This window comes from Haliaeetus leucocephalus, unplaced genomic scaffold, assembly GCF_000737465.1.
Source record: "Haliaeetus leucocephalus isolate CR32 unplaced genomic scaffold, Haliaeetus_leucocephalus-4.0 Scaffold702, whole genome shotgun sequence".
Lineage (NCBI taxonomy): Eukaryota > Metazoa > Chordata > Aves > Accipitriformes > Accipitridae > Haliaeetus > Haliaeetus leucocephalus.
The window spans coordinates 5,712,179-5,737,464 of NW_010973138.1; the positions used below are offsets into that span (position 1 = coordinate 5,712,179).

At 40.4% G+C, this 25,286-nt stretch overlaps 1 protein-coding gene across 1 annotated transcript in view; it reads right to left on the minus strand.

Moving 5' to 3' along the window:
* Positions 1 to 25,286, minus strand: part of MRPS6 (mitochondrial ribosomal protein S6) — a 47,157-nt gene that overhangs the window by 2,657 nt on the left and 19,214 nt on the right. The window contains exon 2 of the mRNA XM_010580376.1: positions 10,996 to 11,135. Within this exon, the coding sequence (XP_010578678.1) occupies positions 10,996 to 11,135 (140 nt within the window). The remainder of the gene's footprint in view (positions 1 to 10,995; positions 11,136 to 25,286) is intronic.

The following is a 25,286-nucleotide window of genomic DNA, read 5'->3' on the forward strand; positions in this document are numbered from 1 at the left end:
CTCCCAACTTCTTGTGCCCCTCCAGCCTTCTCACTGGCTGGGCATGAGAAGCTGAAAAACCATTGACTTAGTATACTGAGCATACTACTGAGCAAAAACTGAAAGCATGAGTGTGTTATCAACATTCTTCTCATACTGAATCCAAGACATAACACTATACTGGCTACTAGAAAAAAAGTTAACTCTATCCCAGCTGAAACCAGGACAGAAGCCTACTGCACTTCATGAGCCCCATTTCAGACACGGGACACAACTACACACTGCACATTAACTTAATCTCAGATATGCAAATTCAGATCCCATCTCTTAACACGAGATGTACCTTAAATTCATTAGCAACATTATGTCTGCTTTTCCTGCAAGTTATGAGGGACCTAGTGCCAGCCATCATACTAATGCAAAAAACAAGTGAGCCATGTCACTGGCCATCCCTCCTCCCCTGAAATGCTGTGAATGAACCAGCATTGTCAACAGAGCTGTAACCAGAACACTTTTTAATCACTTTGTCTGCATTTGGCATGGCACTAATGACACTACAGTAAAAAGACACTGCAACTGTCTCAGAAATCCTACTGAAGAGAACTAAGCACTCACCTCGTTTCCAAGACTATCAGTAATTTAAAAGCTAAATGTACAGCACAGCACTTCCCACCTAGCTATTTCATTTTAATCTTTACACATCTTCTTATTAAAGCTCCCCTTTCCTCCTAGTCCACTCAAGCACACCACCCCATGAAGCATCAGTATAACCTGAAAGTGACATCCCTTAAATGAAGTCATATTACCCAAGCAGGATCAAGCATCCCAGTTTGATTTAAAAACCGTACCTAACCGAGAGGACTTTTTTCTGCAAGAGGTATGGATTCTTAGTAAGCCAACTATAGTGTGAGCATCACAGTCCATCTTCATAGAGGTAATCTTGGAGGGTAAGTCCCCAAGACCAGAAGTTGAACTGGGAGTCTGAACAGGAGATAAAGGAGATGGGGTCATGAACAACAGACACACTCATGGTCTTCTTGCTGCATGGCATTCATTTTCATCCAACTAAATGTGTTACATCAAAAATATTACACACAGAGGAGACCTGTCAGGCCAGAAATGACTCAAGCAGCACGTGCTGGATTACTGCACAGGGGTGGAATCCACCCATGGAAAACGTGGCGAAGATGCTTCTCCTTAGCCAGACATCCTAATCCTGAAGCTATTACACAGGCACCTGCATTAATAGCCACAATTTGTCTCTGAAGTCTTTTTCAGAAAGACCAGATTAAAGCACTGAATTCTTGTATGTGAGGGGTCTGATGGCAAAAAATCTCCCTGCAGCCCATACTGAAGCAACAAGTCCTCCAGAACAGATGCCCAGCTGGTGCAGGCTGTGGCCGAGTGTCACTGAAGCCAAGGGACCAGTGCCAGGTCACATCAGTGAAGGTGCTGCTCCTCTGACTGCAGCAGGGCTACTGAGAGCTACTGGCATAACTTGCCTCAAGAAGAATTTGAAGAAACTCTGGTGGGTTCAGTCCTCCTCACAAACCCTCACAGGCTTCAATGGGGAACAGGATTTGGCTTAATATATTTGGAAAACTGAACTGCCTACCGTCTTCTGGTCTCCAGAATTAAGAGATGCCACCTGGTTAAAAGTTTAGGGAGAGAAACAATTTTTAAGCTTGGACAATTCATTAGAAATACTCCACAGCAACATTTGAAGGATGCACACCCCTTAAAAAGGGAAAGTCATATTTTCTGTTAAAGCCATTAAAAGCCACTGGTAAATTTAACAGATGACACTTAACTCTTCTTGGGAAGGAGCCTTCCAAATCCTCTCACAGTTGCAACTAACAGAAAGGAGAATAGGGGGAGAAATTCCAGCTGGTGATCCACCACCACTTTCATGCCCCCTTCCCTTAGCAAGAGCATTTGTTCCCTTTGCTGCACTGTTTTAGTCCCACCACTTCTCAAGAATTTAATTTCATTTCTGCTTGCAAGTCGTATGCTGCTTTTCGTTGTGTTCCTAAAATGGCAATAGTTTTTTTTTTCTCCAAAGGCTGCTTTGCAACTTTGTGCTTTCTCTCACATTAGCAAAGGGTGGAAATTTCCACTGACGCACTGTTGATAACTGAAGGAGAAGGGGGGGATGGGAGGATGAGCTGTTACAGCATATCTTTATGACTCCTCGCAGAATAGGTATTTTATCCGAGCATACAAAACTGCCGTAATTGGGGACAATGTGAATTTTTAAAAACAACCACCACTCTTCAACGTTAACAAGCAACGATTGCCTTCCTGTGCCAAAAAAGAAAGCAGGAAAGGAGGGCCAGCGTAAAAAATACTATTTCTTCATTAAAGAAAGAGAAGAAACTAATGGCTGCAAAGGTAATAACCAAACACAATTGACAATGTAATCCCTGATGAGATCTGGAACCCCTTCCACCCAGATATACACATTTAAATCAGCTGTCACAAGGCAGTGGGGTTTTTTTAACCCACCCTCAATAAGGCATGCAGCTACCTTAATTTCAGGCAGTGATCTATGACCCAATACGCAATGCTGTAGCTACCGTTTGTGTAGTAAACAAACCCAAATCCCAGTGAGACTTAAAGATAGGGAAAAATACAGGAATGCAGGAGGGAAACCACCTCATTCTTGCAAGCAAAAATGCAAAAGCATTTAGGCTCTCTAGGAGTCAGCCAAGTCATCAGGGGAGAAATGCAGGAAAATTCCACCGGTTCACTATGAAACCACAGTTATTTTTGTCATTCTGCTCGACTGTAAATAGAAGGATGATTTAAATACAGGAGAGCAAACTGAAACATATTAAAACAATGCATTAACTGAAAAAAAAATTAAAATATCATATGATCTCAAATAAAGGAGGACATGACTTTGCATATGAGAGAAGAAAAAAAAAATAGAGGGGAAAAAAAGCCAGGTTTCATTTATCCTTTTTAACATATTCAAGCCAGAAATTGTTTGAAATTTGAGTCCTAAGGATACTCAAATATTTTGCTTTCAAATGGACAGTCTAGGACTTCAAAGAACCCTGAAAAGTACCTGGATCAAAACTCACTTTTAAATCCTCCTGGAACAGAACTCTGTCAGCCTGGGGAGCCAAGGGAAAAGCACATGTATGGTGGACTTGGAAGAGGCTATGTGGTCCCATGGTTGTGCCCACAAAATACCTGTATGCTTAAATTTCTCCTTTACATAGTGGCAGTAAGCATATGTAAGCTTCCCCAGTGGGGAGGTGGAAGATACAAAACAAAGAAAATGTTCTGATGAACAGGTAGAGGTGAAGCATTGAACAGGGAAACAGGAAATTGCCTGGAGGAAAGCAAGCTGCGGCACTTGTGAGAGCAGCTGGACATTCGTTCTCATTAAGGTAATTCTATATAAAATTTTTTTCTACCTGAATGATCACTAAATCTTTGGGACCACTGCATTGTTCTGAAGAGAAATAGTTTGCTTTTCTTCTCAACTCTTGTGGTAGCTACCCTTCCTCAGCAGGGCAGGGAGGCAAATTCATGCTCAGAAAAATCATCACTTTGTAGCTGGAAGGACTAGTACATGTTACTTTTAGCTTTTAAAAAATACATAAGGAATAGATGGAAGTCCCTTGAAAACCACAAGGACAGCAACAGGGAAGTACCAGATCAAAACCAAAAGCTGGTACCTTGGTAACTAGACTGTGCCACAGCAATGACGCAAACAATCAATGATGAGTGAGTACTTTGGGGAAAAATACATTTTACCATCCACAGTCTTCAGAAATTTCATTTGCCAAATTCTACACATAGATGCCTGTTATTAAGCTAATTAAATAATGGAAAGACATTTTGCAGCGTTGCATAAAAATAAATAAAAAAAAATGTTACACTGCAAAAGAGAAACCAACCTGACCTCTTTGGAGTATTTGAAATGCTCACTGGGCAGCATTTGAAAAGTTTGCAAAACTGTTATAAGAAGGGCTGAAGTTACACAGCAAGTATTAATTCTGTATAATTTACAGCTTGAAAAAAACCAAAATAGTGACTGATTCCCATCCCACTAAGACCACTATTTGAGAGCGGCCATCACATTTAATCAATGTGCTCGCACAAGGATGCTACAGAATTTAGTGCATCAGAAAATGATAGTGGTGCCTCAACATCACAAACTATTGCACAGTGCCATTTCTTCTGAAAAGCACCAAAACTGCAAATTGCACTCCCACTGGTAAGGTGGAAGAAAAAAACCAAACTATTTCAGGGCTCTGATACTTGAAGCACATCCACACTTACATGTATGTGCATGTGGACAAAAGCATTTGAAGGAAAAGTGATGGTTCAACTCATCAATGAAGAAAGCCCCATCTAGTGGAAGAAGACAATCAATTTAGCAGAAAATACTACAAATGTGCATAATACTCAAATATTCAAACTGGTTTTGTTCTCATCCAAGTGCATTACAGACCCAGAACTCCTTTTTGCTGTAACAGATCAAGATTCTAAAAACTGAACAGAAACAAACAACACAGGTTGTACATTAGCTGTAAATTTAGTTCGGTGGTATTAAGAAAGGAAAGCTTGCAACCCTTTTCATCTGTTTTTCTTTCCTCCTCTTTGGTCTTCAATAGCCATGAAAATCATCAAGAGAGTCTACGTGAGTGAAGCTAAACATATCGGTACATTTATCTGCAGGATGAAGTCCTTTAACTATGTAATAGTTTGTATTTTACTAGGGGGTGGAGAGAAGAGAAGGGTTCTTAAAACTTGTAAACACTCCAAAGCACAATTCTGATGAGTAACTATTATTTTACTCTTTCAAATAAAGTAAATAAAATTGTATCCAGACACAGTGTGGGTTATCAGAAGACACTTCAGCATCCCTTGTCCACATGGAATACTATCTTCCCACAAGCTGCTTGTTTAAAAGTAAGTTGTGTAAGTACAGCTCCTAAGCTCAGATATTTTATGGAAAGAGGAAAAGTTTGAACATGTAATGTAATTTACATAGATATGTTTCCAAAACATTCAAATGTCTTAAACAACATCATGCTCAATTACTGAAATACTCTTCTTAATAACTATCTATTCCTTGCATATTAGGCCACTGAGGCACCAAGAAACGAGAGAGTCATGTCCCCTTTCCTGAGCACACACTTTGGCAAAGCAACGTTACACCACGCGCCATAGAACGAAGGCAAAACACAAGGTGCTTCCGCGGGAAGGCCAACCGCTTCAGATCCTAAACCACCCAGAGGAGGTGGGAGTGATTGGTGGGAGGGCCAGGACAGCCTCCAGGCCTTCCCCGCCGTAGCAGAGGGGAAGCTGGTGCTGAAGCTTGGTGCTCCCAGCTGCTGGGGAGTAACCACACCGCTGCAGGGCCTGGAAGCCAAGTTGAGTTCATCATGCTGCATCCTTGGGATAGGACCTCCTTGCCTTGCCATTTTCCCCCATCGCACAAACAAGTCCACAGTGCAACTAAAACTGCAACCTGGATTTTCTGACTCCTGATCCCATTAGATGCTGTCAGTATATATCCTGAGCTCCTCAGTGGACCCTGGCAATCACCACAGTCCCTGCACACCTCCTACAGAAAATTCCCCATCCATGTGTTAAAATAAGCTCCCAAAATACAATTCAGCAAGAACAAAAGTAAGACCTGAGTGCTATTTCAGAGAACAAGTGCGCTGATGAGATAACTGGGAGTGAACAGCAAAACAAAAAGATTAAGAGACAAGCAAGCAAATAACAAAAGAAAATTGCCATCTTTTCAAAATCAAATTTGAAAGGGAAAAAAACAAGGCAATGAAAAACTGACAAATAGAACATGGAAATTGTTATGAATAATCAGAATTACGCACAGTTTAGCTGGAGAACTCACAAATAAAGTATATGAAATAATAAAAATGTAGGGAGAAATGTCTAAAAACATTACTATATTATAGGTAGATTTAATAGGGGAAAGCACACACGTGCACAAAAAAAAACGTAGAAGAGAAAGGCCACAGTGCTCTACTGATTTACAAAACCATACTAAATCTGAGCATTGACCAGGCTGATGTATATCAACTTTTCTACAATGGAGATTACAAAAATAAGAATAGAAACAACATTTGGAGGGAAACAAAATCACTAACAACAAATCTCTAGGGACAGCAAGATACCCAGTATTCAAAACCCAGTTACACCTGGGCACTCTCTTCTCCCCAAAGTTCCTGTCATAGCTCCTTCCAGTTTAATAGATTCCTGGTCTGCAAAAAGTTTGAGCCATTACCTTCCCAGAGGAATGTCTGAAATCTTATTTTTTTTAAAGATCTGTTTTGGAGCCACCCTTGTACCATCTCCCCTAAAGTAAAAATATCCTAGATACCAACAACGTCCCCCAAACCACCTCCTTTATCTGATGCCCTGAAGCACGAAGCGTCACAAGCATATGATTGAGGCATAGCCTGGCAAGGCCAAAGAAAACAGGTATGCCACAAAGTGCAAACCCACAGATTGTGCTACTGAGATCTATCATTTTACAAGCAGTTGCAATATTCTCCAGTTTAGCAGTGACCAAGTATGTGCAATGGCTCTGCAATGTCATCACCCAGCCCCAGTCTGGACCCTTTATTTGAAAGCTGTTTTGAGGGATTCAATGATTCTGTATCATCTTAAACAGCAAACAAATCCAGAGTTTAAGATTCCTTGAATTCATTTACTAGCACACATCTTATTTAAATCAGTTCACTTTTGTTTGTTCCAGAAATAAGCACCTCCTGATACATGTAATACAATATTTAAAAAAAAAAAAGCATCATGTTAAAAGCAGTTTAAATACAACTCATTAAAAATGATAAACAAGTAGCGACTGGTAAAACAAATACTTGGCACAAATCTATTGCTCATTAGGAGATGAAGTTGGTAATCCTTATTTACATTCTTCCACTGCTTTTTCAGAGACAGGGTGGCCATGGGCAAGTCACTCAGGCTCAATGCCTCAACTAAATTTACATACCTAACCCACACTGGAACCTATGTGTCCTTGTTACATTTTATTCATCTGTAAGGTGAACAGTATTTGTTACAATTTTGTTACAATGTTGTGAGCTGCTACTTCAATCAGGGCTCTTAAATACTTTAAAAACAAAATATTAATGTTCTACTATGACAATTAATACCATCAATGTAAATTAGTAGCTAATTCAACTTCAGTTTAAAATATCGGTAAACCAGTGATTTAAAAGTTTGATTCTTCAGAGTCACACAGTTCCTGAAACATACTATTTTCATAATTACTTAAATGCAAAAGCTGTCAATATTAGGTCTCTAAAAAAAGGAGGGTGTTTTCTGCCAAGAGAGATGCATTTAAGAGAAAGACCTAAATTTGTTTTATTATACCCTCAATGCACATGCGCCACCTGCTCAGTGAATACAATTTCCTGAGAAGAAACAAGTCAATTATACGTACGATCTGAGGTCTTCAAAGCTGCCTGGGAGAGTAAAACTGCTCATTCCAGTGACAGCTGTGGGCCACAATCCCCTGCAGAAGGCTTTGAAAAAATCTCAGCTTTACAGATCAATTGGCAGTAAAATTCTCATTCTCTGTAAAGTCTCCTGGATATTCTTAAATTTGTAATGTGCCTGTAATGCAGTATATCCAAGACAGATGATTCCGAAGCACTACAGGACTCAGAGTGGAAAATGAGCTTTATTAAGGACACAACTATCCTCCCTATTGACTTATGAATAGGTATTTTCCAGTCTAATTCTTTACTGTTCACTAAAGACACTACCAAAACCTGGCTAAGTCCAGCAGTATCTTTGCTGTGCATATGGCACTTGTGTGTCCTTTCTCTATCACTCAGTTTTATGATATGCTGTATATAAAGACTTGAACTGCAATTAAAAATGGAATTAACTAAATGAAGAAAACGTACAGCAAGTTCTGGAAGAAGGATGACTACTGGGCATGCCACAGAGCACATCTCAGTTGACCCGTGAATAGCTGGTGCTGCCCTACTGATGGCCCTTGATTTGAGGCTAAGAGACACAACCTAGATAGCACTGGGAGTTTTATAAGGGAGCAAAGCTAGGCTCACTACGCTGGTGAGGAAGTTTGCTTTGTTTTGTTTTGTTTTTCAGGCAAACACCCCATGCAGGTGGGGAGATTCCATGCCATTTGTGCAGGAGACAGCTCCAGTGACCACAAGAGACATGCTATTAAGCTGTGACCCATGCTACGACTATTGTACTGCACTAATTTTCATACAATTTTTTGCTACAAATATTGTGTTCCACTAGTTTTCATATAATTTGTCAGCCAGGAGGTCCAAGGAACTAACAGATTCAGTGTACATCCTAAATCTCCAACCATCAACATACTGCTGGAAACTAAACTAGCTAAAGCTCTGCTAGGAATCACAAAACTAAAAAAAAAAAAGTAAAATTTAAAAATATTTTTTAAAAGAACAAAAAAAAAAAAGAAAAAGAAAAGCTTTGAAAGATTCAACACTCTACCCCCCCAGACACACAGTATCATTTGCACTCTCACAGAAGCCCTTTCAGTTACTTCAGAAAAAGCCCAGACTAAGGAAAAGGTGACACACTCCGTACTACTTTATATACCACTCTACACCAACTTGCTAAGAAAGGGAACATAGACAGAATTAAAAATTGGCTATGAAGGAAAAAAGACCTTAGGACTTCTTCCTAAGTACAGGTGTATATTCAGTTTAGTGAGGTATCTTGAAAAGCCTTTTTTTTTTCCTTTTTAACTTTGTCCTTTAAAAAAAAAAAAAGATTACTTTTTACAGGTGCTGTAAAGTAGAACTGACTGATTTTATAAGGTGGATCAAGAACTGTCTTTTCACTTCCTGTTCCTAGATTATGTTTAATATCCCGAGTAACTTATCCTCCAGACCATATAAAATATTGGATGCTATACCAGGAATCCACCATACCTGTACACTGAACTGCAATCTCCCTAGCAAAATCCACAGAAATACAATTCTCGCTCATTACCAGGTACTGAAACTGCCTGCTGCTTCCCCTTGTAAGATCCTGTGTCTCCTGAATTTGAGTTCTCTAATTAAAAGCACACAAAACAACTATTTCCTGCAGTACCCTCTCTCAATCACTTCTCCCTTTCAAGAAGCCAAGCAATTTAGGGGAGGGAACTGTCATATCCAAATACAGAGGATCCAAATCCAAGGCAAGCAGAATGACTGCTAAATATTTAGAGACACTTGAACTGGGAGGTGGAGGAGGAACAGCGATGGTGACATTAATCTGATGGCTTCCTGCCCGTGTTTCAAGACACGATTGCAATTATTTACTAACAAAACCTTGTCTCATTCAGAACACAAAATATGTCTGCTCTGAAGACTCTGCAAAGAAGAGGGTTACAGTCTAGAGATCCCCTCGTCCTGCTTCTTAAGTAGGTAATCTGCTACAGTAAATGAGTTAAGCTAGTTTACAGGTCTGAAAGATTCCCCTGGAGAAATGGCTTCTATTCATCTCTGCTACATAGTTCTTGCGATGCTGGTTACTGTCTTCTCCTGTCCTGGTTTCCCTGTTGAAGAAACCAAGATCTGATCTACAGAAGTACTGCCACCCAAGCCAGGTGGAAACTGTCATCCTAAGTGGTGAAATGTTAGAGAGTGCTAAGTACTCTAGGAAAAAAAAAAAAGCTAAAAGTCTCAACTTCTGCACCCAAAATGAGTGGAACTTAGTCCCTCTGCCTTAGCTTCCCACCTGTGCAAGGAGAGTAACACCAGCTCCTCGTTCTGCTGAAGCTGTCAGAAAAGACTTTAATGTTTATAAAATGCTTCTACTCCAACAGAAGGATGAGGTAATTCGTAATTCTGTCTTGAGACAAGGCTTTGATTAGCTCCCATGTGTAGGCCTCCATCCTAAAATGCAAAACTGGCAGGATCAAGCCATGTTTTGAAGGACACCACAGAGCAGGAGCGCAAGACAGTCACGGCCACACCACCATTGCTTTCGGTTAAGTAAGAGGCAGGTGGTGGAGATTTCCTTCCCTACCTACCCTTTCTGTCAGTCTGCTTTAACTGGCAGCTGTCACCACTCCCACTTCACAGGAGAACGAAGAGGTCCTCAGAAGAGGGAGTGAAACCGTGAGCCCACCCCCGGGGAGATGATCCAAGAAGGGCTTCATAAGAGGAGCACCTCTGGAGTCACCTCGCCTCCCCCAGTGCCAAGGAAGACGGTAGGTGGGCCGGTTGGCCAACCATCCGATTAGGCACAGTTGCATTACAGGGATTAGGAGGAGCGTGTCGCTAATTGTTATTTTGATTACCGCCAGCAGCCCCAGCACAGCGCGGGTTGCCTAGCAACATTTCTGTCCTTGCCAGAGCCAGCATCCATTTCGGAGGTAGCCTCCAGGAGCAATAACACACTGGCGTAAGCGAGCAGGGGGTGCAATCCGCAGCACCTTCCTCCCGCATCGCAGGGGAAGCCCGACATCCCAGATGCCAATTCACAGCTCCATTTACATTTATCATACTGCCTGTAAACCGCACGGTCATCTTTAACATCCTGAACAAAAACCATATCAGCAACCCAAGCGAGTCTTACACGGTGCACATGGTAATTAACATTTAGTTCAGATGCATTACAGAAAAAGAATCAATCCTGCCAATTAGCAACCAGCAGATTAAGTATGACTTTTACCAGTAGACAGCCTGACTGTCTTGGAAAATAGTTATGTAAAAATGACTTAACAAAATAACATTGTGTATGTTGGGGAGAGTGGTTCTGCAGGCCTGGACTCAGGCTACTTGTAACACGATGACTAAACACTAACAAAAAGCCAACACCACACAATAAAAGACACAAAACACTTGAAGCAGAACACACGCACACACAAACAGCCACACAACACCTTCCTGAGATCACAGACATCACAGGTGTGCTCCCAAAAAGCACAAGGAAGACCAAACAATGACAGTTACTTATGTACATTTTAAAGTAGCACTTAAAGGATTTTAAGGAAAAATGCATCATGCATACCCTCCTCTTCTGTGGCGCTCCTTGTGCTTGGAGATTTTGTAAGGTAGAGACCTTTCTCCCAGGTTTTCTAGGTTCCTCACAATGGCTCCTCTCTCCATAAGAGCCTCAACAGTGCGCTTCAGCACAGCTGCAGTCTCAGGCTTTAAAAGAAAAAAAAAAAGAGCAGGAAATGTACACAAATCTGGTTATTCTGGTTACGCGATTAGAAGGGACACCTGTACTTGCACGGCTCAGTGCTGGAAGAGATCATTCTGTAGCCTGAGAGGGCAAAGTGGAAGCAGCAGCAGACCTCCTCCTAAGGAAGAAAATTTTTACGAACAAACAGCCAATTCCTCTGTGAGTTACAGCAACAGCAAAGTTTCCACCAAAGTTTTCAAAGTCAGGCCCCAACAACAACAGGAAAAAGGAAATAGTTAATGGATTTAACTCACCTGGTATCACTTTGGCTGACCCTTGCACAGGTATAAGTAAATACATGTGGCAAACAGCAATTATGAACTGGCAATAGTTTTAAGGTCCCTGGACCATCGATGCTCATTAATATTGTTCACCACCATATTTAAAGTGAACAGTGTGGGGGGAAAAAGTAACCCGTGGCTTGCTACAGAGACAACAATTAAGACCACATTCATTTTATATTGTCATTTCAACTGCACATGCATAATAGATATTTGGACCCTTGGCTAAATCACTGCACATCTCATTACTTTTGCATAGCTGACATCCAAGCCTTTTCAAGAGTTAAGGAACTGACGTGCAGTAATTAGTCTAACATGCAGAGTTTCACTCCTTAGAAAAACAAGTTTGAGGGACAGGCAGCCAAAAAACAGTAGGTAAAACAGATGCAACATTTTCTTGCTCACTGCATAACAGGGCTCTTTAGAGCGCTGAATCATTTCAGTAATGACACTCAACAATATCTACGAAAATGTTAATAAAGTACAAATTAGAATGTTTTGAAAACAACTGCAAACTTATACACTCTCAGCAACAATAAGTATTTTAAGAAACAGATCTCCTACGGAGAAAGGAAACTAAATGGAAGTCCAATGGAACACAGACCAAACTGTATAGCTTTCTTCTGCATTCCTTGCACCATTTCACATCAAGATATATTCCCAAGTCTACTTGTCCAGTGACATAGCAACAGCTGTAAATGGAAAAGTAACAAAAGAGCTGATTTTCAGCTTTATTCAGATTTCATTTTGTTAAATCAGACCACCATAATAATTTCACTGTCCCTTCTCAGCCAGAAGAAAACTTATACATAAGGTGATTGAAGGCTTATACAAGATGACTGAAAGTTAGTTTCCTAAGTCTAAGGTAGAGTTGTACACCTTGACTAAGAAAAAGGGTTGTTTAATGTCCAGATCCCTTAACAGAAATTGGTGGAAAAAGGTGGTACCAGAATCTCACAACATGCCATGCAGCCCATGCTCTGAAGTGTGAAATTTCTCTTTCATTTTCCTGAGGATACAAGGTGATATGAAAGAGCCTCCAAATGCAGAGCAGAGATGTTCAATGTATGACATTTTGCAATGCTGACTGCTCTGAGAAAGACCTGAAATACAGCCAGCCTGAAATGTTTTCTTGTTTCCATGCGTTAACTGCCCTGTGGCAGTCAAGAGTCAATCACAGGATCATACCTACTGCTCCTCACTATCAATCAGAAATTTTATCCCCCTTTCTCCAGCTGTATAAACTGTTTGGGAAATTTATTTTCAACACAAAGGGCCTAAACAGTTATAAGGTCAGCAAAAATGCCTGAACTTTTTTTTTCAACAAATGTTTAGATTGTGTTGTAAAACAATTACGGGGATCAGACAAGTATGTTCACACATGAAGAAACGTAACTACCTTGCCAAAATTCTTCAGTGCATTAAAACTATTGTTTCTCACAACAAATACTAATGATATCTCTTGTCACAGTGTGAAAAGTTAGGATGAAGGGATTAAGATATCTTATGGATTATAGCATATTAATTTAAATTGTATTTTAGCTCAAAATCAGGAATAACACTATTCTTCAGTTGACTTAGGATGACTGCCTCCATTATCACTCATTAGATTTTCAGGTAAGCACCTTTCATGCTTAGGACCTCCTTCCCCAAAAGATTTGCAGAACTATTTGGGTCTTCTCACAACTCTTTTTGGCCTCTTGCCACAAAGCAAGCTGTTTCCACAAATGTTACAGGAGTCTGAATTTCTGAGATTTCCAAAGGTCGTTCGAGCTTACCTGGAACAAAACCAGTGAGTTCAAAACTTAGGAAGGAGAGACTGACAGATGGGCAGGCAGACCACAACTATACAGCCCTTTGCTAGAAAAATAGCATAAACCCCATTCTGTAAAATCATGTGGCCACTCGCATGTCAATGCTACAGCTGATGATACTGACCAACTATTGATGCTGACCATGTTAATACTTTCATTCCCCCCCTTTAAATCTCTCTCATCTCTCAAATACTTCTGCATACTACATTAAAATACTAGAGAGTATCCCATCAACACAAGGATTTTCTTCCAAGACAGGAAGAAAATAGTCTTAGTCTCTTAGTCTTCTCTATATGCTCATATTTTGTGTTACTTTTCATCCTCTAATATGTCTGACAATTACCACCAAGCAGTCACATACAGTCCTCTCTCTCTCCACAAACCCAAGTAGAAGGACAAGCAAGTATTATCAGAGAAGAACTGGAAAGCAGCAGCTATGGCATGTTAGTCCCTCAGTACTTTGAGCAGTACTCAAGGAGTGGGAAGGGTGACTGTCAAATCTGTTGGCTGAGCTGACAGGACTGAAGATGAGGAACAGAATCAAGAAAAGCCAAGTAAGGATATTAAGTAGTGTCTTCACAATAACGCCAGCAACTAGGTGAGAGCATAGAACAAAATCTCTTATTCTGCATCACACCCACGTGTTGTTTTGCCATAGTGGAAAGCATTCTTTCAAACTTCTGCTATTCGAGAAACAGCAGTAACAACCAGAGAAAGGTAGCAGCTCCACTTTACTTAACCCTGTCCTCCACAATCCACAAATGCCAAAACACAAGGGCAGAGAGGGGAACAGAGGCTCTTTTCTTAAGACTTTCTCCATGAAGAATTTCTACCCAAGCTCCTTATGGCTGTTTTAGCTTGACTTAAATGGCACAAAGGCAAGAGAAGCTGGCCCAAACTCTAGACAGGTTTTAGGCTGCTTCCATCAACACAGGATCTTAGCACTCAAACCCATCTAAATCAGGAGCTACTGGTGAGACACTCTCGTTTGTTATGAAGCAGCAGCTTCACACAGACAAGCCAAAAACTAGGGTAACATAGTTTAAGGCTGTAAGAACTACACTAGAAATGTGGCTTCAAGAAAGAAGAGAAAAACAAGAACAACTGAGTTTGTGAAGCAGGCACCAAGGTACGCATTACTATCTAGAAAGTTTTGCCTTTTAAACGAGAATCTGACACCAACCATTAGGATTTTACTTACCCACATTAGTAAGGGAAATGAGCAGTTTTAATATTTTGTGCACTACAGCACACCTGTACTGCTTCCAACCCTAGCCTTGAAAATACACTCTTGGAAAGCAATAGGATGTGCCACTCAAGTCTTCTCCCACTGTGCCTGCTGTGGGTGGTTAGGTTGCAGAAGCCTCCACGGTGCTCAGACAATTATCGCAGGATAAATCTGGCAGGTTGATGAATAAAAATACTGTTAAGTTTACTGTTGGTACCTGTCTCCCACTTGCATAAAAAATGCTGATCCATAAACACAGCTCTGTTCAAAAGAGATCTTAATTGATTGAGACCTTTAGACAAACAGCTGTGTGTCCAGCAGCAGAGCTGTCCAACATACCCTTCTTAACAACCATGCAGATTTAAGTCAAACGTTATTGGGGAAGCTTACTCCTCTACATCCCTCGTCCCTCAAATGACACATAACCTTTTTGTCTCTTTTATACATGCCAACAGATCAGCACATTCCCTGAGTGGCTGCATGTCCAACATGGTGTGCAGTTTCTAAACACAATGAAGCCTAAGATCAAGTCCCATGTATTTAAAAACAAAACAAAAAGAACAAGAAAAGAAAGCCACGGATTTCTACATTAAGGATTGTAAAATATTACACATTTTTGCAACCTCCCCACTTGTGGACATACTTTGAAAACATAAACTAATTGTTGGTTTTGAAAGCTTGTCACTGTAATCCCTCTCATTCTTCCTCTCCAAAAAAGATCATGGTTTATCATAGCTTGCCTAAAGCCATCAACCAACCTATATATAGGCTAGCCTTTGCTAACCATAATATCCACAGACACAGGTTCCTTGGTTTGCCTCAGAGCCAGACCAGTTGAGGACATAGCAAATGGTATTGCCTGGCTCCCAACCCAGGAGCCACAACATTTTTTCCTGAACAGCCAGCACTAATTCCAGTACCACAGATGTGGGGAAGCAAAGATAGGGGAGAGAAAAGAAGAAAACGGAAACTGGTGCCAGGATATCCATGCTGGAGAGGAGGAAGTGCTAGGAAGAGTGCATAAGCCCTGGTATGTAATTCTAGCTCTGGTTCCCCCTCCTGTGTGCACAGTCAAGCCAGAGCCCTTTCAACTGGCTTCACCCTTAGTGAACTTGGTGAACTTTGTCAGTGAACTTGGTTCACTATCATTCAGCCACGAGTTCAGCTACCTTGTTCTCAGAAAGGTACAGCCCTATGGACCTGACCAAGCCATGGAAGGAAGAGGAGGGAGGTCACTGCAGACTGTCCAAAGGCTTTTCCTTGGAAAACTGCCCCTAGAAGAAGTAATTGAAGGACTGCTGTCTAGAGATCAAAATTCCCCACTCCTCTACCCCCACTTACAGCTGCCCAGAAGAAAAATGTTAACTAGCATGTCGACCCTGCATCTGTCAGGCAGAACAATCACAACAGAGGTATGTTACAAAACATCCTTTCTGCATATCATTGGCTTTCTCCACAGATGAGGATACCTGCAGCCATGCTTACCAGGCAGCTGCACTGCCACAGAGACCTCGCACAGCTGCTGCCGATGCCGCAGGAACTACGTGCTTTGAGATCACTGGGCACCTTTCCACAGAGACTCCAGTTCAGCGTATTTAAAACTCCACTATTCCCATGGAGTTATACATAGCCACAGGTGTCACGCAAACCACAGCTGAACACCATGCCCTAAGCACTTCCTCCATAACTCTGGCTTCTCCCCTTCTCCTCGCCAGTCTTTCAGCTTAGCATAATCATCACCCAGATGAGCAGAAAGCTCTTTAATGCACAGCCTTCTTCAGCATCTCCCCAGACTGCACAATTAGAAACGGACGGGGGTGCACCATCAATTACCACCCAGGATCAAAGCCACAAACGCATGGTAACAACCAGCAAGTACTGCAACAGAGCGCCAACAATCTCTTTTTCAGGGCAAGTCATATACCACCAGTGTGACTAAAAACTACAGCATGGTTTTTACCAGTCATACAGAACTCACATGGCAACTGGCAAGTGTATTAAAAATAGGCGAACAGAAATACTCTGACGGCAAAGTATCTTCTGTTCTACTGGAGGCAAAACAGACATGAGCTCAGCAAAGAACAGCTTGGAGGCAGACCAGAAACACGGCAAGGGCTTGAAGTAAAGCTTTTGTAATGCTGATGTCTCCTTAAAAACAAGGAGCCACCCGCCCAATCCTAAAGGGAAGGACAACACTGTGGCTGGAACTAGAGCCCTGTGAAAGGACTCTGCGCCACTGCTCAATTTTCCATCTTGTTAGCTGGCCAGAGGGAGCTCAAAAGAAGACAGAAAGTCAAAGGGACAGAAAAAACCAAACTGGCTAAAAAAGAAGCCTTCTCAAGCCACCGAAGCTCCTCCAAAAAGAGTCTTTAGACAAAGAAAAGGAAGCAGACACCAAATACTTAGTTTTAGGGCTAGAACTGTACTCAAGGTCTTCTGGCCACTTACTCAGTTTAACAGGAAGCATTTAAAGTCAGTGGGCATATCTCCTTAAGTTATAAACAGAAAGAAATCCATCATAATTAGCTTGATTATCCCTTCAACGTAGTAATAGTAGGATAAAATTATGTCTTCTTTTGGTTGTTAAGCAGTTACAAAAGGTTGTTCTGAGATTATTTACTGAGGTGGAAATCAAAGAATGCAAAACGTATGTTTAGAAGAAAGCTACAATTCAAAAGCAGCAAAACTAGGGGGAAAAGCGTTGTCATTTACCACATAATAAAACACTAGAAACTTATTAGTGAAAATGATAAAAAAACCACACATACATTTGTGAACTAGCCAAGATCAACACTGGCATAAGAAAGAAGAAGAGCTTTTGCAATGAGAAACAAGGGGAAGCTGGAAAGGGTCATATAATTGTCACACCCTGTTTTAGTACACAAGACGACACAGCAAACAGATGAAAAAATAATCAGTAGATTAAGAATGGACAGCAAAGAAAAAATTAGTGCTAATGTTAGTAAGAACCTTAGCCAGGCATACAATACAGCTAGTGGCAGGATTGTTCTTTATCTGCCTAGGAAACAAACTTGAACTCCTGGTGCAAGATGCAAAGCTGCAATTACTATAAAAGCATAAACAACACAGAACAGCAGTTCTAAGTAGGGTACAACCACTGAAGAATATGTACTATTCAAACAAGATCAAAATAAAGATAAAAGTAGTACATCAAGCAAACAGAACATGTGGGAGCCATGCTGCATCCCTGCTAAAAACAGCCTGCATGTGACCGATGAGCGCGATCAGGATGTACGGAAACTGAGCAACAAAAACGTGAGGACTCTGGATACCTGCCTGGAAGTTCAGACCCAGGCAGCGGTGGGGAGGGAGCGGTCTAGGGAAAGCTGGACGTAGGGCAGCACTAGGTAGGGACAGAGGTTTCTGTAGCTACGACAGTACAATTTTTCTGACATAGAATAAGGACCAAAGGGGAGAAACCCAGGTGCTCCTGAATGTGATAACCATTTCATATTTCCATCAAACATTGATTGAACAAAAAAGCATGATACTATTCTAGAAATGGATTTGGCAAATAGTGAGAAAGTTATAGCAGGCAAGTCACCAAAAATAAGTTTGGGGGAGTGATCAAAATTGACTCAGCCTGAATTAAAAATAACACCCCATCCTCAAAACAGATCTTTAATTACCATTTTAACAGGGTATAAGCCAAGGAACTAGCAACTTTACCTGATGCGACTATGAAGTCCAGGGACTTAGATGCAGAGGAAGCAGCAACTTTTAAAGTCAAAGTGATGCTAGTATCTCTTCTGTTCCAAAATCCGCCTTTCTTCTTCAAAGAATCTAAATTTCACAATGTAATTTTTTTTAACTCAGTATTTAAGATCAAAGGAAATTATTAAAGAAACTGAACTAAAAGCCAAGCAATACAAGTACCCTATAAATACCATGTCACAGTTAAATTAACACACCAGTCTCAACACTGAACTTAGCTGAATTTAATTCATTTTAGAGAGTTGATACTCTGGATAATTTCTAAAAAGAACTCTAGAAGGTGTGTTGTAAGTCTGAAGTAAACAGCAACAAAATCCTCCATGATTCAGGGCCATTTCAAGGGTTTATTACCAGAAACAGTTAACGTAACAATTGGCCACAACTTCAGAATCAATTAAACACGTTCCTTAAAACCCCGTTTCGAAACTTAACCTCTTCTTCTCAACCACAATAAATTATAGTATGGACTTCAACGTAACACTCCTGGCCAGCTAAAGTCTACTTATCAGAAACTGTCTAAGACCAAGCTTACCAGAAACTACAAGTAAGTTTTGTTCCTCTCATGACCTTTAGATCATAGAATGGTTTGGGTTGGATGGGACCTTAAAGATCATCTAGTTCCAACCTCCCTGCCATGGGCAGGGACACCTTCTGCTCCACCAGGTTGCTCAAAGCCCCATCCAACCTGGCCTTGAACACTTCCAGGGATGGGGCATCCACAACTTCTCTGGGCAACCTGTTTCGGTGTCTCACCACTTAGTAAAGAATTTTTTCCTAATGTCTAATCTAAATCTACCCTCTTTCAGTTTAAAGCCATTAACTCTCATCCTATCACTACAGTCCCTGTTAAGAGTCCCTCTCTGGCTTTCTTGTAGGCCCCCTTTAGGTACTGAAAGGCTGCTGTAAGGTCTCCCCAGAGCTTTGTCTTCTCCAGGCTAAACAACCCCAACCCGCTCAGCCTGTCCTCACAGGGGAGGTGCTCCAGCCCCCAATCATTTTCATGGCCCCTGCTCAAGCAGGTCCATGTCTTTCTTGTGCTGGGGACCCCAGAGCTGGACGCAGTACCCAGATGCTGGGGTCTCACCAGAGCAGAGTAGAGGGGGAGAATCACCTCCCTTGACCTGCCAGTCACTCTTCTTTTGATGCAGCCTAGAATGCAATCAGCTCTCTGGGCTGCAAGCACACGTTGCCGGCTCGTACTCCGTATTTCATCCACTAATACCCCCAAGTCCTTCTCCTCAGGGCTGCTCTCAATCCATTCTCCGCCCAGCCTGTATTTGTGCTTGGCATTGTCCCAGCCCCTGTGCAGAACCTTGCACTTGGCCTTGTTGAACTTCATGAGGTTCTTTCAGTGTAATTGTTTGGGGCATGTTCAGCATTTTTCAAATCAGCTTTCACACCTCTGTAACTGGGGGAAATCTGCACAGCAGCAAAGGAAACGGGCACTGCATGCCTTCAGAAGACAAACACTAGTTTGGTTGAGTCACAGCTGCAAAGGCCAAACACAGTTAATTTTTACATTCTCTGGGTTGGAGGCTTCCAGCCTTGGAGTGCCAGCAATGGTCCAGCCTTGGGAAAAATACCTGCGACTGTCCAAAGCATCCATTGTAGCAGTTAGGCATCAGGATATATTCTAACCAAGTCCCCAGCACTCCAGACCTAAGGTGTACCACTAGCACCATCCAGACTAGTCTAAGCCACTAAGAGCTCCCTTCTATGAAAAAAATCTTCTAAGAACTAGAGATTGGTTCCTAACATGTAGCTGTTACACACATCATACACATCCTTACTGCCACAGAAGAACAAAGAAGAGTCAAGACTAAGAAAAAGCTGAACGTAGTTAGTTAAAAAGCTTCCAAAGAGTATGTGAGGGCCATAGCCATAATTTTTAAGTCCTCATGCTTTTGCAGAAAAGTAACTATCTTTGGCTCTGAACCAGAATAGCATTTAAGGTGGAAGTCACAGTGTTTTCACCAACTGGTATGCACAAGCAAAAGCAAACTTTGGCAATTTCTTGCTCAAATTCTCCTGTATCTACAGCATATATACTGAGATACTCAAAGCTAACTTACAAAACTAGTTTCATGGTTCAGGTAACTATTAAAAATAGTTGCTGACAAATTAAAGGGTTATAAACATCATGACCATGAAGTCAGATTGTCACCTTATTCCTATCAGTCTACAAACATATACAAAAAAAAAAAAAAACACAAAAAAAAAATCAAAAAAGCAATTCACTAAGTACAACCTGATTAAACATGCTTGCTAGACAGGCAAGAAGAAAGCAGGGAGCTGAAACCTCCTGGCTTGTTCACTTTCCTGGCACGAGAAAATGCAGAGGGCAAACTGGGACAGCCACATCCAAGGAGGGAGAATTCACTTCAGAGCCAACAGGCAAAGAGTACTCATTACCACCATCTCCTTGGGTTTTTCCAATGAACCCTCAAAATAAATGCTGCTGCAGCATTTATTGAACCTGCCCACAACTTGCCTAGGCCAAGACTCCACATCCGAAGAAACATTAAAGTCTCAAACATCAGTAAACTAGGGATTGACAGAGTCTTTGCTAACTAATACAAATGGAACCAGCTGGTGACAAAGAGGCTTCTTGAACCTTTTTTCAAATCAGTGAAATGGAAAGCTACTCACTAAATAATCACCTAATAAACTAATTAAATAACCAATTAATTAACAGCTAACTAATGAAAACACAGGAGTCCCACTCCCTACTGGAAATCACAAACCCAAACTAAGTTTGCAAGCAGGAAACTCTGCTTATTTTTCATCCCAAATCCAAAGCTTCCCCTCTGGAATGTTTTTCATCCATTCCTTCAACAAACAACAGCAAAGCTTCCACTTTTCTTTTACGACACAGAAGCAAAAGAAGAGAATACCAAGAATAATTTTGATGAATGCAGCATTTCCTCTGCAACTGAAAATCTGGGTTTAACATCCTTCTCACAGTTTTTGCCAACATCCCGTCTCTAAAAGAACATCTTAATCCCTAATCCACAGGTGATTAAACATCAGGCCTGTCCCCTTCCTTGCTGAACCATCACTGCTGGACAACTAAGAAGTCATGATTCACACCATGCTTTCCACGGCAATTAGTTCAAATATGTCCTTATGGAGGACAGGGACGTGAGGGAGAAGGAAGTGGAAGACTCATGTTTGGTCTCTGCTTGCAGAACTGCATTGATGTTTTAATCTTTTTGAAATAGAAATCATGAGAAGGTATCCTTCCCTCCCCAAAGGCAACCATCTAAGCACTGACTACCACAAGCTGTAACTGCCTCCTACAAGTGAGAAGACAGCATCACATGTATCATTCTCAGAGACTGGCTGCTGGCACAGGCTCCTTGGAGGACTTGGGCACTAGGACCGACTTCTAGATCGCAGTCAGAAATAAACACAAGACAGACACCAAGGCATCCAGGCTGGGGCAGTCCCAGAGGGATAGTGAAGCACAACTGGAAGTATTTAAGGGCACTCCAGAATCACATAAGAAGGTGCCTGTCCCACTCAACAATTGGTTAAGCAGTAGCTGAACAGGGCATTTAAAGAAGAAAAAAAAACAACCAAAAAAACCCCCCCAATTTTGCATGATAACCAACAAGGCCGCTCTGCTAAATGAGGGTTTACCCATATTTTGTTTTGCTCTGCAGGGTGCTTCAGGCAGGTAGCCTTGCCCTGCCAGCATCCTGAGCTTCAGGTCACAGAAAGATCAGTCCACAGTCCAGCCCACCCCAGACTCACCTCCCCACAACAGAAGTTGGCCTAAAGTTTTTGCAGCCAAACTCTGCACCGGTATCTTGGATCCTTAAGTTCCTCTTGCAGTTTTAAAGAATCTAGTTTGGAGTTTTTTACTTCTCTAACCAAATGCCCACACCCTGCTTCAAGAGGTCTACCTTTTAGTAACAGGGAAAAAAGGGAAGTATCTTTATATGTAGTGATGCAACGCTTACTACAAGTAAGAATACATGACAATTAGGGACAGGTTCTCCAAAATAGCTTCACAAATATCTGTTTTGTTGTTTGTTTGGTTTTTTTCCTCTATTTTTATTGAAACTTTGTACAGAAGTTTTAAACATTTCCATACAATACTTTTAGACAGGACAAAATGCCATGGTAAAGGAATGTAAACTGCAAGAAACACAGTCTGAAGTATCCAAATACTCTCTAATAAGAGTTTTAGTTTGAAGACTAATGCAGTAGGCAAAATAATATGCATACAGTATACAAAGAACAGTATACACAGGGCCAGCAATGCTAACTATGAAAATTTTGCATCAGATTTACTTCAAAGATTTATAGCAATATGATAATTCTATACACTAGACCAAAATTAATTTATCATACATCGTTTCTATGACAAAAAGCTTGTCATTAAGGACAGTAGCAACTTACAATATAATTAAGCTGTATTAATCTCATTAACACTTCTAAATCTATATTCCTACTACAATAATTTTTTTCCGTATATTGTCTTATAAGATCTTAACAGACCTTTAAATAACACTTTACTAAAAGAGACCTGGATCCATTATAGTGATCTTATCTACATGCCCGTTTGGGTTTTTTAAAAAAAAAAAAAAAAAAAAAAAAAAGAAAAGAAAAAGAAAAAGAACAAGGGACAAGGAAAAAGGCAGGTTTCAAAGGGTATATGATATCATTTGGTTTTGGTCTGAAATGTATTTTAGTTGAATAGTTAAAAAAACAAAAAGGCAGTTCATTAACTGGTATTTTATATAAAATCTGCAGAAAAATACAACAGCAACAAAAACCAAAAATACTTCACAAATATCTAAAAAAACATTTTATCAGAGATACAAGGTAAAGCAGCATCACTTTGACACTGTGCTTTAAAAATAAGAAGATGAATGAAGAGACTGCTCTAGTGATATTAAAAATTTGCTTTCTTCTTGAAGAAGACTACTAACATTTTGCACAGCAACTATTTTTATAACCACCTCATTTAAAAACGTGTATTCATAGACACAGAGAATTGTCATATCATTACCATTTTTGCTCAAAGTGTCTGACTTTACACAGTGAAACTGATAATGCTAAGTGTCACCAGATGTCACTATACCATGAATATTAGAACAGAAGTGAAGCAAATGCCTTTAAACCAACACCATAAAAGAAATAATAGAAAGTGTTTTGTAAACAAAACAAACCACTTTGCAAAACAAGAGAATTCAGAGATCTCACAGTGAAATCAGAAATCCTAATTATATATGTTTACATTCTAGGACTACTCTTTACCTTAGGCCAATTAAAGCACATTAAACCATTTAATTATATACAAACATTTTCTTAAAAAAATTTTAAAACATTGCACACAAGTCTGCTTTTTAACATCACATAACAAGGTTAGTTTTATTTTCAAAACAATTACATTTAAGGGCACAGAACACACAGAATACCAAATTAACAGATGAGTACTTTTGCTTCGCTATACATGCTAAATCCAAAGATTTCCTCAAGAAAGCTAGAGCTTAGCAACTCCAACTTCTTCCATGTATCCTGTTCTCTGAAAGGGAGCATCTCCCAATACCTCCTTTATCTTAGGATTTAAAAAAATATATATATAAAAAAAATAAAGCTGTACGTTTTAAAGTTGTAAGCATCTTCTGCTTTAAGTGTTCGCACAGAGATCCTTTGATGGCTCTGCCCGCTTCACTGCAACATTGTGGGAAATCCTTTTCACTACTCGGTTACAGTACTCTCATAACTTGCATCAGAAGTCTCATGCTGGCCCTTCTGGGATTAGGGTGGAAAGGGGAACACGGAAGTGGAGAAGTAGAAAATACACAAGCGGTACACTGAAGGCCATTTTAATTTCTTACAATCTCTCACCGTTTCCTTTCAGGTATTAGTAAAAGCTAACAGGAAAAATTACAAAAACAACAAAAAACCCTAAACTTTGGCAGAGAATAGCATCAAATCAGTCATTTAAAAAAAAAATTAAATAAGAACAGTCTCCCAGACTGTACTATGGAGCTCTCAACAAGCCTCTTTTTTTTTTTCCTTTTTCTTTTTTTTCTTTTTTAAATAAAAGGCTTCTAACAAATTTCTGGGAGAAAATTCAAATATCTTAACAGAAAAATAAGTTAAGGGAAATAACAACAACAAAAAGGTGTCATTCCAAAATAAGTTTTTCAAGACTGTCGTTCTAAGCACAAGGCAATAAATAAACCAATCGCTGCAAGACAGAAGCACGTGTCCTCCTGGATCTACCCCTGCATGACCAGCCAGTCCCACCGAGAAGGAGGGGGGCCAGGCCAGTCATTAAAATTTATGGAACTGATTGTCCATTATGGGAGACACTTTGTAGTTTTACTGGACCAAAAAGTTGGTGTTTAAACCAAAACATATTAATCTGGGTTAACACCTCTTCTATGTAGATCATGATCAGAAGATTAGCAAAGGCATGTTTACGCTATAAAAAAAATCCTCAAGCAACTTCTTATACTAAGGTCCATAACATAGGGCAAGGTACTTGCTCACCAATAAACAGTTTGCTTGAAGCCTTATAATTTTTTTTTTTCTAATAAAGACCTTTTATTAAGTGGTTATATGCAGCAAAGAACATTTGCAAGTTCTATGACAGCTCTAAGACATAAAAACAGAGCACGACTGAAGAGGCCAGCATTAGGCAGAGAGTAGCACAGAAACACATTTTTAAACGACTGAAGAGAAAAAGCACTGGAAAAATAATTTGCTTAAAAGCTTCTTAACAATAACAGGTCTAAAGATGGGGGGATGCAAAGTATTACTTTATTAAGATCCTGACTGACTGCAAATCACCACTGTGAGTAATGCAACAACTTGTTAGTTTAGCAAAAGTGAGAATAAATTAACCGGGAGATGCAGTATCTCAGATTCAACAGTCGAAGGCTACACCATATATTTGCAAAGGACTGTGACTCCCTAACACAGTCAAAGGACAATTTCACCATGGATCTGACTGTAGTTATACTGAACAGGATACAGGTATCCTGTGTATTAACTCTTTAAACAGCTTTCTCTTTAAATAGCAAATGATTGGGG